At 38.5% G+C, this 12,228-nt stretch overlaps 1 protein-coding gene across 4 annotated transcripts in view; it reads right to left on the reverse strand.

Annotated features, from left to right (window-relative positions):
* ULK2 (unc-51 like autophagy activating kinase 2) overlaps positions 1–12,228 on the reverse strand; it is an 84,793-nt gene that overhangs the window by 17,155 nt on the left and 55,410 nt on the right. For all 4 annotated transcript variants that reach the window (XM_046674546.1, XM_046674547.1, XM_046674549.1 and 1 more), the window contains 5 exons: positions 10,319–10,464; positions 8,349–8,429; positions 6,414–6,700; positions 5,175–5,362; positions 4,664–4,767 (listed from right to left, as the gene is read on the reverse strand). In XM_046674546.1, coding sequence (XP_046530502.1) covers positions 4,664–4,767; positions 5,175–5,362; positions 6,414–6,700; positions 8,349–8,429; positions 10,319–10,464 — 806 coding nt within the window. The remainder of the gene's footprint in view (positions 1–4,663; positions 4,768–5,174; positions 5,363–6,413; positions 6,701–8,348; positions 8,430–10,318; positions 10,465–12,228) is intronic.

Raw genomic sequence — 12,228 nt, forward strand, 5'->3', positions numbered from 1 at the left:
TATGTTCTCCAACCAAAAGAGAATAAAATTAAAATCAATAACAGAAGGACATTCAGTGGACTCACAATTATGTGGAAATTAAACAACACACTCCCAAATAACCAGTGGTCAAAGACAAAATCACAAAGAAAATTAGAAAATAAAGATAAATGAAAATGAAAACACAATGTACCAAAACTTATGGCATGTAGATAAGCAGTGCTTAGAGGGAAATCTATAGCTTTAAATGCATCTATTAAAAAAGAAGAAATATGTCAAGTCAGGAAACTAACCTACCTTAACAAACTAGAAAAAGAAGAGCAAGCAGCAGGAAGGGAATAATGAATGAAATAGAGAATAGGAAAAGTAGAGAAAAATCAACAAAATCAAAAGTTGGTTCCCTGAAAAGAACAAAATTCACAAGCCTTTAGCTAGACTGACTAAGGAAAAAGAAAAGACTCAAATATTAAAATCAGAAATGGGAGGGCTGGCCCCATGGCTGAGCGGTTAAGTTCGTGCACTCCGCTTCGGCAGCCCAGGATTTTGCTGGTTCATATCCTGGGTGTGGACATGGCACCACTCATCAAGCCATGCTAAGGCAGTGTCCCACACAGCACAACCAGAAGGATCTACAACTAGAATATACAACTATGTACTGGGGGGCTTTGGGGAGAAGAACAAGAAGAAAAAGAAAGACTGGTAACGCATGTTAGCTCAGGTGCCAATCTTTAAAAAAAAAAAAGAAAAGAAAAAAGAAATGAAAGAGTGGATATCACCACTGAATTTAGAGAAAGAAAAAGGAGTTTAAGGGAATACTATGAACAGCTAAATGCCAACAAATGAAATAACTTCGATGAAATTGACTCAAGAAGAATTTAAAAATCTGAATAGATCTGTAACAAGAGAGTAAACTAGTAATCAAAACCTTCTCACAAAAAAAAGCCCAGGCTCAGACAGCTTGACAGGTCAATTCTACCAAACATTTAGACATACCAATTCTTCACAAACTCTTCCAAAAATCTGAAGAAGCGTGAACACTTCTCAGTTCACTCTATGAGGCCAGTCTTACCAAGATATCAAAACCAGACAAAGACATCACAAGAAAACTATAGACTAATAACTCTCATGACTATAGATGCAAACATCTCCCAGAAATATTAGCAATCTGATTCTGGCAACATATAAAAAGGATTATACAAAATAAGCAGATGAGATTCATCCCTCGACTGCAAAGTTAAACACGCAAAAATCAATTAATGTAACAAGTAACACTCAATACACTAGGAATAGAAGTGAATTTCCTGACCTAATAAAGAGCATCTATGAAAAACCTACAACTAACATCATACTTAACAGTCAAAGATTGAATGCTTCCCCCTAAGATCAGGAACAAGAAAAGGATGCCTGCTCTCACCTCTTCTATTCAACATTGTATCAAAGGTTCTAGCCAGGGTAACTGAGTGGAAAAAAAGAAATAAAAAGCATCAGATTGGAAAGAAAGAACTAAAACCACCTCTATTCACAGATGGCATGATCTTGTATATAGAAAATCCTAAGTAATCCACTAAAAAACTATTTGAACTAATAAACAAAATCAGCAAGGTTGCATGGTACAAGATCAATATATAAAAATCAACTGTATTTCTTATACCCCGGCAATAAACAATCTGAAAATGACATTAAGAAAACAATTCCATTTAAAATAGCATCAAAAATAATGAAATACTTAGAAATAAATTTAATAAAAGAAGTGGAAAACTTGTATTCGGAAAAACTAGGAAAGAGTGAAAATCTAAATAAATGGAAAGAAATCTCATGTTTATAGATCAGGAGATTTAATAAGATGGCAACACTCCCCAAATTGATCTATGGATTTAATGAAATACTTACCAAAATCATAACTGATATGCTGAGACTGACAAGATGAATGCTAAAATTCATAATGGAAATTTAAGAACCCAGAATAACCAAAACAATCTTGTAAAAGAACAAAAGTGGAGGACTCCCATTTCTTGGTTTCAAATCTTACTAAAAAGCTACAATAATCAAGGCAGTATGGTACCAGCATAAAAACAGACATATAGATCAATGAAATAGAATTAAGAGTCCAGAAATAAACATATTATGGTCAACTGATTTTTTTACAAGACTGGCAAAAAAATTCAATGGGGGAAAGAATAGTCTTTTCAATAAATGGTATTGGGACAACTGAACATCCACACACAAAAGAATGAAGTTGGACCCCTACATTGCATCATCCACAAGAATTCATCAAAGCAGATCACAGAACTAAATGTAAGAGCTAAGCTATAACACACTTAGAAGAAAATATAGTTAGGTTCAGATGTTATTTAAACAAGGCTATCTAGGGAAACTCAAAGAGAACAAGGGGAGACAAAAACAAGGACACCAGAGAAAAGGTTAGCCTCTGACACCTACAGCTACAGTAAACACTAAAAACAGCCTCTTAGCCAGATAAACAAAAAAACTCACAGTATTTAACTCAATTTCTTTTATCCAGTGCATCCTGTCTAGCTTTCAACAAAAAATTAAAAACCAAGCTAAAAATAATTTGAAGAGACAGAGCAAGAATCACCACCAGACTAAAATATAACACAGATATTGAAATTACCCAACCATAAATTTAAAATAACTATGATTAATAAGCTAAGGGCTCTAATGGAAAAAGTAAACAACGTGTAAGAGCAGACGGGTAACACAAGCAGAGAGATGGAAACTCTAAGAAAGAATCAAAAGGGAATACTATAAATCAAAACCACTGAAACAGAAATGAAATGCATTTAATGAGCTCATTGGTAGACCAGACATGGGTTGAGAAGAGAATTACTTAGTTTGAAGATATGTCAATAGGAACTTCCAAAACTGAAAAGCAAAGAGAAAGAAGAATTAAAAAACAACAAAAACAGAATATCCAAGAACTGTGGAACACTTACCTTATACAAAGGTATAACATATGCATAATGGGAATATCAGAAGGAGAAGAAAGAGAGGAACAGAAGAAATAACTGAAGTAGTAATAACCGAGAATTTTCCAAAATTAATGACAGAACCAAACCACAGATCCAGGAAGCTCAGAAAACACCAAGCAGGAAGAATACCAAAAATTCTACACCTAGCTATATTCAAACTGCAGAGAATCAAAGACAAAAAAAATCTTGAAAGAAGCCAAAGAAAAAAACATCCCACCTCTAGAGAAATAAGAGTAAGAATTACATCAGACCTCTTCAGAAACCATGCAAGTAAGAAGACAGTGGAGTAAAACAGTAAGTCCTACAGTATTCCCTTTGGATTAGAAACCATGTTCAATAAGATATTTGCTGTTCCAGATATTTCCTTCTTTGGACGTTCACAGGAGAGTCAATTAAAAAATTATAGAGAAAACAAGAACCGAGAGATTATGATAATGACTCTCAAATTTAAGTGTACATAATAGTCATGTGGGAACTTTGTTAAAAATATAGATTCCTAGAATCCATTCCCAAAAAATTTTATTAAAGGGGCTGGCCCCGTGGCCAAGTGGTTAAGTTCGCGCGCTCCGCTGCAGGCGGCCCAGTGTTTCGTTGGTTCGAATCCTGGACACGGACATGGCACTGCTCGTCAGACCACGCTGAGGCAGCATCCCACATACCACAACTAGAAGAACCCACAACGAAGAATATACAACTATGTACCGGGGGGCTTTGGGGAGAAAAAGGAAATAATAAAATCTTTAAAAAAAAAAAAAAAATTTTATTAAAAGTCTGAGTTAGTGTCTGGAATCTGCTCTTTGTTTTTATTTTCTGACAAGCAGTCCAAGTAATCTAGATGTTAGTCTTCTATGGGCACCTAACAGTCCCTGGAACAACTATGAAAGGGCCACAGATCACAGTGACCTATGGTTCCTTATGGGATCTACTTGCTATATAAGAAATGCTCAAGAGCATGTGTATTTAAGCTAACCAGTATTATCCTACTGATAAAAAACAATCTCGATCAGAATTCCTTCTAACTCACAAGCTGAACCAGCCCTTGATTATCAACATACTGAACCAGCCCTCGTCTTGATGGGCTACTGAGAAAGAAGATGAAAATACAGGGACTAGGTGAAGAAATCCGGGTCAGCTGGTTCATGAACAGTCAAAAGAGCAGATAGGTAGAATCATGACGCTCTGCCCCCTTCCCCTCGGCCAAGGACATCCATGTCCTAACCCCTGGAACCTGAGAATAGGCTATGCTGCATGACAAAAGGGAATTAAAGTTGCAGATGGAACTAGGGTTGCTAATCACCTGATTTTAAAATAAAGAAATTATCCTGGATTACCCAACAGGTCCAATGTAATCACAAGCTCCTTTAAATGTACAATAGAGAGGAGGAAGGTCAGAGTCTAGACTGCTTCATTCCTGGTTTTCAAGATGGAAGGGGACCATGAGTCAAGGAATGAGGCAGACTCTAGAAGGTGGAAAAGGCAAGGAAATACATTCTCCTCTAAAGCCTCCAGAAAGAATGCAATGCTGTCACACCTTGGTTTTAGCCCAGTGAGACTTCTGATCTGCAGAACTGCAAGATAACACATTTGTCTTGTTTTAAAGCACCACGTTCGTGGTCATTTGTTACAGCAGCAATAGGAAACTAAAACACATGCTAACGAACTACCTGCCTAAAAAGAAACCAGATTTTTCTTACCTATATCCATTGGTCGTTCTGTATTTAAACTATCCGTGCTCCCTTGATGTCCACCTAAAGGCGTCTTTACTTGTTGATCTGATAATTTCCCAGTACTGACAGATCTAAAAAGAAGAGTGATGTTAATAATAGAAAAGTATACTTTAAAAAAATCCAGACATTTAAATAATAAGGGTGATTTAAGCCAAGTCATAAAAGGGTTAATGGGAAGTCAGAGAATAAGGAGACAAAAATAGATACCAAACAATTCAAAGTAGAGATAAACTTCAATAACCAAAATAAACAAAAGGCAGAAATAGAATGTTCAGGAAATTCAGGAAGAGCTCTTTATTTACAGAGTTACAGGAAGCATCTATGGTTTTCAGAGATTCTAAATGTATACAGTTCATATCGTTAACCATGTGGCATAAACCAGCTACTAGGCTAATTTGGTCTGGCTGTTTTTGTAATAAAAACATATGTACTGTCACAGTTTTCTTGTTTAAGGCTGGAAGGAACTGGCATCTTTTACCTGCCAAACACTGCCTTGTTCTGCTGCTCAGGCTTCTGCCTCTCACTTCCTTGCACTAAGAGACAATGAGAGCATTCCCGCGGGTCATTCTCATCTTTAGATTGCTCTTCAGAAGGCCCATGACGAGTAACCAAGGCTAGCAGGTTGGAAGATGCTTGCGTTTTAGGGATTTTGAAAGGAGCCGTGGTCTAAAGAAACATGTAAGCTAGTTATTATGATGTAAGCAGCACTCAGAATTGTCAGGCCACGTGGCACAGTAGTCAGAAGCATAGACTTCAGAGTCCATCAGACCTGGATTCAAATACCGGCTCTTCTACTTGCAACCTCTGTAACCTTGGACAGTGCATTTATACTCTCTGAGCCTCAATTTCCTTTTTTCAGGATTAAATGGGATAACGAATATAAAGCATTCGGCAAGTAAAGGACTTACACTGTGCCTGGAGCATACCAAGTGGTCATTTGTTATAGCAGCAACAGGAAACTAATGCACATGCTAACAAATTGCCTGCTAAAAAGAAACCAGATTTTCCATACCTATATCCATAAGTCAATCTGAATTTAAACTGTCTGTGCTACCCTGATGTCCACCTAAAGATGTCTTCATAACTAAATTGTAGCTATTCTCATCATGGATCCTTTCCATAAGGTACTTACTATACCAGTTCATGAGCTACTGTCAAGCATTCAGCTGCGTTACTCCAGGGTATTACTGCCTCTGCATCCATTTTTTGTGGCCAAGCAGCCTGCAGGGACCTTAAGCTGACACTAGCCCTCATGCAAGCACATGCCCTAGATAGCAGCCCCCACAGCAAAACTAAGTTCCGGATATGACTTCCCCAACAGCCCTGGTGACTGACAGACTCCTCCAGCTCTCAGGGCCTTCCCCCTGTGCCTTTAGATATGATCCCTGTGGAGCTTACCAGAACCCCACTCTTTCAGTTTGAATTGAACAATCTGGCCTTAGCTCAGGAACCCCAAAGCACTCCACCCACGGACCCTAAAAACAGCATGTGCCCCAGGTCCTGTCTCTCTGTCTGAGCTCTGCCTTGACATCCCTGTGTGGCCCCTTCAAGCATGCGGGTACTTCCTCCAGGACATGTGAGTAATAGACTTCTCTGTTTCAACTTGTCCTGTGGTCTGTTGTTGAACCTCTGCTCACCATCCAGCACCCTGCGTTCCACTTAACAAATATTAATTTAACAAAGTTATTACACCTACAAAAGAGTTTAATAAACACACCTTAGTAGGAGAGCCAATAATTGTTGGTAATGGAGTTTTAAAGAACCAGTCAGAACTCCGCGGAGAGGACCCCATGTGCTTGGTGGGAGAGGTCCCAAGGCTGCCAGGCCGACTGGGCTGAGGTGAGTAGCTGTACCCAGCCCCGGCATGGGACGGGCACACGGGGTCAGAGTGCTGCTTTCTAAGCTTCTGCTTGTTCTGGTAGATGTCAGTGAGGGTGGGGGCGCTCTGTAGTCTAGCACCCAACAGGAGAGGCTGTGGGGACTGAGCCTGTGGCACTGGAGAACCTACAAGAAAATGGATGCCATGTCATCCCAGAGTGAAGAAGTACCGGGCGAAAATTTAAGAATTAGGAAGACAATTCTTAAAATGAGAATTCTAATGAACATCTTGTTTTTCATGAGATATTCTACAAGTTGTTTACTTGGCAATAGACTATTTGTTGGCATCCTTTACAAAACAGTGACAAGTCACTGTTGTTGGCATTCTCAAGAGACAGAAGTTGATGATATACGGTATACTATCTGTTTTTATCAGCAGCTATCAAATAACTCAGATTAATGCAAGGTCTATTTGCCACCAAAGACAACTATACAGTAAATGGCTAAAGTTAATGAAAACAATAAAAATCTGTGCTGAACAAGATGATTTCTACTCTTTATATGAAAACATACTTGGGTGTATCAATGAATATTCTAAATCATTCTCACAACAACTAAAAGAACTTTCCAAACTAACCCAGAATGACCCCTCTTCAAAATATATATATAATGTGAGAAAGAAAATTAGAAAGATAATACACCTTTCCTGGATTTTATTTATATATCTAAAAATAACAAGCATTTTAATAAATTTATGTCAACTTCATTAACGAAATTCATTTAAAACCTGAAGTATCCATATTCTCTACAAAGGAAACACTTGTCCATCCAGATATTCTTGCCTCTTAAGGGGACACTATATCAAGAGCCTGGGAGACAGGGTCTTGATATGGTGAACAGTTGGCAACTAAGGGAATTCTCCCACACAAACCTTGTTGCCAACTTAAGGTCCACGAAGCCCTGAGCTCCAGTGACAAATTCTTTGCAGCTTCTTGCAAGCCAGACTACCACCAATAATGTTAAGGACATACAAATCTTCTTAGTGACCTATAACCATCAGCCTTCCAAAAGCAGCACCAATGAGAGCTTTTGCTACCAATCACTCCTGGCTTAATCTCATCCTAAATCTGGTATTTAAGTTTTCAGAACTGGGTTCTGCCACACTTATATATATATGTATATATTTGTGTGTGTCTGTGTGTGTATATATATATATATGTATACGTATATGGGTGCGTGTGTGTGTATATACACACACAAATGAAATTAGTGGCAAAATGTTATGATCTGGAGAAAGTTATCTAAGCTTCATTTTTAAGGAAACACAAAATATGAAAAACTAAACTTAGGAAAGAGTGCTTTTATAAAGTAACACAGGATTCCTTTAACTAGCCAACTCCTCAAATGCACATACACTAAGATTTGACTTATAAAAGTATGATTTACACATATCTTTTCAGATTTATATACATTATATAATAAAGCAAATATATTTCTTTTTTATCTGATGCTAACTGGCAGTTCTTATCAAGAATAGTATTAATCAAAGTAATGAAATCTCATTTTCTAGATTGATTTTTATTATCTGTGTCAATGACCAAACTTTAGCTAAGTTACTTAATTCTTAAGACCTACTTTCATAAAAGAATCATATATCCAAAAGGAGATATCTGAGTGGCTGTATGAAATGCTAAAATATATTAGACCAAGATTCTAAAAAACAATAGAGAAAATATTTCATATCATTCTGTTCTTTTGATGAGTCTAGAAAAACTTAACTCAAATCCACTTATAACAGGATTAAAAATATTAACATACCAAATGCATCTCCTACCTGACGAGTTTCTACTCCTGGATTCATGGCCCTGAGGATGCCCACAGCAACACTGACTCAACTGCTCAGGAATGGTACCAACTATGAAGAGGGAAATGGGGAAAGGAAGGAGAAAAGATTCAAATCCAATAAAAGATGGAAACAGGCAACACATACACAAAATGGCATAGTACATTATAGTTTAAAAAATCTAATTAGCAAAGATCTAGTTCAGCTAACACTTACCGAGCAACCAATGTGCTGGGTGCTGGGCACACTAAGATCAAAAGTATCGCACAATCTGCCTTCAAACAAGAGTAACTGGAAAGAAAGCCATGTAAACAAATCGATGCCTGTAACAGGTGTGTCTTTAAGACAGAGAAGTACAAAGAGTTTGCACAAAGTGTTTGGGGCTTGTGGAGCCGCAGGGGCACAGCTGACTGACAGCCCTGCTGCTGTCCCTCTGGATCCACACGCTCCTGCTGAGGTGTGCTCCCCAGGGCTGCTCCCAGATGATGACTGTGTGTGGACGATGCACTAACTCAGGCTGCTTCGAGCAGGACAACTTAGCGCTTGGGAACACTCCTTCAGCCTAGCTAAAACCTTCTGGAACTCACTATAGTCAAGACTCCTCTGGCCCACTCCACCTTCCTTCCCCTGTCTCTTATAGGGTCAGACTTGCATGGAGGTCTGAAGTGACTCACTGCCGACTCCTGTTTCCTCCTTTTTATTCATCACAGGTGTCTCCCCAATCACCCTCTTGCACATCTTCTTTGCATCTACCTCTGAGAACCCAAACTAACAAGAGGGAGAGAGTTGGGAAGTCTTCAAGGAGTTTAAGCAGACAGGAGACACATGTCTACAAAAAAGAAGAGGCACTGACCAAGTGGTTGGGCAGGCAGGCAACAATGAGATCCTGAGGAAGGGCCTTCTCCTTGAGTGCAAGGATAAGGACCTTGTCTCTGGAGACCTTGGAGAGCCTCAGGGGCTGCTGGGGGTTGAGGGAGGGTCAAGATTTTATTGGAAGTAGTTTGTTCAGCTAAAAATAGCTTCAAAATCATTGCAATAGGTGAGGTGGTAATATAAACTTTTTTTTAAAACACTATCATTGTGATTTTTCTTTTTTTTTTCAACCAAGGCTCCTGGCCACTACTTCAATCCTTCCTCCTCTGCCTCCCTCCTGAGATTTCTTCCCATTCCCTTTTAGTCCTACGCCAGCAGTTTTGACTGAGGGTAGGGGTCCGCTCCTTTGGAAGTAAATATATGTATATAATTTTTTTTCCCCCAATTTTGAGATCTGCCACCACTGGGCCTTCTCTGTGCCCCCTGTTCTTCCCCAGCACACCAATGCTGTTCCTCACAGGTGCTACAATCCAGTTGCTTTGGCCTTTCTTACATGTATTCTGACACTGGAGCATTTTCTTTGTCTTTTTGTTTCACTAAACATGTGGTTTGAGGTTTGTTTTTCCATTTGGCTGGGTTTTTGTTGTTGCTGTGGTTTTATGGTTTGCTTTTGTTTGTTTGTTTTAGCATTCTCCTTGTTGCTGTATATGGTATGGGGAGAGGTGGGAGCATCTGTAATGAAGCTGCCACCACATGCCCCCTGGACCTGAAAGGCCTCTGGTGAATGTACCCAGTGGTGTTATGTACACTATTGTCTTCTGATCCTCATAAATCTGAGTGCCAAGCAGGGTAGGCATTTTATGTTCTTTAACCTAGCATTTCTGATTTTGTGTTTGAAGTCCAAACCCAACAGAGATGCTTTTTAGCCATAAAATCTATTTACATTATTTTATTTCCATTAGAGGTCCTAACAAATTTCTATAGCGATTCTTAAGAGGGAGTTAGCAAGGTAGAGTTGGAGGGGTGGAAATGCCTCCCAAGCAGCTGAGACTCACTGCCATCCTGAGCCAAAGTTCCTAAAGAGAACGCCATATCAGATTTGTCATAGTGAAAAAAGGTTGAAAACAACCGCTTTAAACTCTCCTTACCCAAAGGGGATGGTGAGTAAGGCCTGGAAGACCCAGTAGAGAGTCTTCGTCCAACTGTCTGTACTGTGTCTGCCGGTGCCGGGGAGCAGGATCCCAGCCGGAGGAAGCCCATTGGGCTGGTGTTAGACCTTCGTACCACCGTAGATCTGAAAAGAAAAAGAAAATTATTCCCTCTTTGACAGGTTCTAGAACTCTCTATTTATTTCTGTCTTTAAAAAAAAATTTCCTAATAACATGCCATGGAGTAGATTTTTAAAAAATATGTAACATAGTCATGTGGAACAACAACAAAATGAATGAAAACATATAGAGTGAAGTCTCCCTTCCCATCCTTGTATCCTACCTGCCTAATTCCCAACACTTCTTCAATCCTACTCAAAGGGTTACCACCATTTTACCATTTTTAGTTTCTAATGTATCCTTCGAGAGCTCCTTAATTCAGATAGACCAAACAAACTGAATACATAATCTTATTTTCATCTTGTTTTAACAAAGGTAATATATACCATACCAACTACTTTCAATTCTGTTGGTCTTGGGTCCTCTTTATACTCTTAAAATTACTGAAGATTCCTGAGGGTTTTTGCGTATGCCATGTGGTAGCAGCATCCCACACACAAGAACTAGAAGGACTTACAACAAAGACATACAACATGTGCTGGGGCTTTGGGGAGAAAAGGAAAAAATAAAGAGGAAGATTGGCAACAGATGTTAGCTGAGGACCAATCTTAAAATATATACATATATATCACCACCAATCTTAACAGAAATGGCTGTCAAGAGGTAACCGAAGCTATCAAGATCACAGTAGTGAATATAAGTTTTCCAAAATTCTAAATTTTGCTCAAGACAAGAGTTCAAATTTTATGTCACTATAGTTTTCTATGAAGTGACAGACTGACTTAGTTCATTTTCAGCAAAATGGCTGCTAAATACCCATAACCATAGTTTGTCAGTTGTTAAGTAAAAATGGTATTCCATGAAAAAAGTGGCTAGTTTAGCTTGCAATAAAACAATCATACAAGTGCTTTTCCTTAAGAGAACTCCTTCAACGTGCAGCAAAAGTGCTTTATGCCTACACTCCACTCAAGGTCAAGATTTTCAAAGAAAAATAATAATTTTTATTGCTTCATTAAAGACAGTCCTTGGTCCTGCAAGTGTGTGGTGGTAAAGAATACAAAGACTAACAGTACAATTGGGTGCCACTCCCTTGATGCATTTTAAGGCATGAGCAGTTTTGCCATCATTGCTTTTGCACTCTCAGCGCATATGTCAAGACAGTGAAAAAAGCAAACAGTACCTAGTATTATTATGAAAACAGTTTTGACCTCATGGACCCTCTGAAAGGGAGCCATAGACCACGCTTTGAGAACCACTGCTAATACACTGTTAAGCACTTTGCTTTTTTCATTTTATAATATACCCTGGAAATTCTTCTACCTCAGGACATGGAGAGCTTCTTTACTCTTTTGGAAGGTGTTCCATTGTCACAGACAGACCATAACAAATCAGTCCCTTACTAGTGGGAACTGGGCTTATTTCTCATCCTTTCCTATTAGAACAATTAACTTTGTATGCATGCAATTTCATACACAGGCAAGGATGGTATATCTGTAGAATAAGTTACCAGAAGTTGAAATGCTGGGTCAAAAGATATATACATTAATAATTTTCATAGATATTGCCAAAATGCCCTTTGTAGAAGTTTTCTCAATTATATCCTACAAGATCATGAGGATCTTTTTCTATTCATTGAGCTATTCATTTGGTGGGCCCTATAATCTAAAATCTTATATCCTCCAATTCTGGAAAATTTTTTCTTGATTATTTCCCAGAAATTTTCTTCCTCAACATTTTACTTGTTCTCTCTGGAATGCCTATATTAATTAATCCTTGAAGAATTTTTTTCA

This window comes from Equus quagga, chromosome 11 (genome assembly GCF_021613505.1).
Source record: "Equus quagga isolate Etosha38 chromosome 11, UCLA_HA_Equagga_1.0, whole genome shotgun sequence".
NCBI lineage: Eukaryota > Metazoa > Chordata > Mammalia > Perissodactyla > Equidae > Equus > Equus quagga.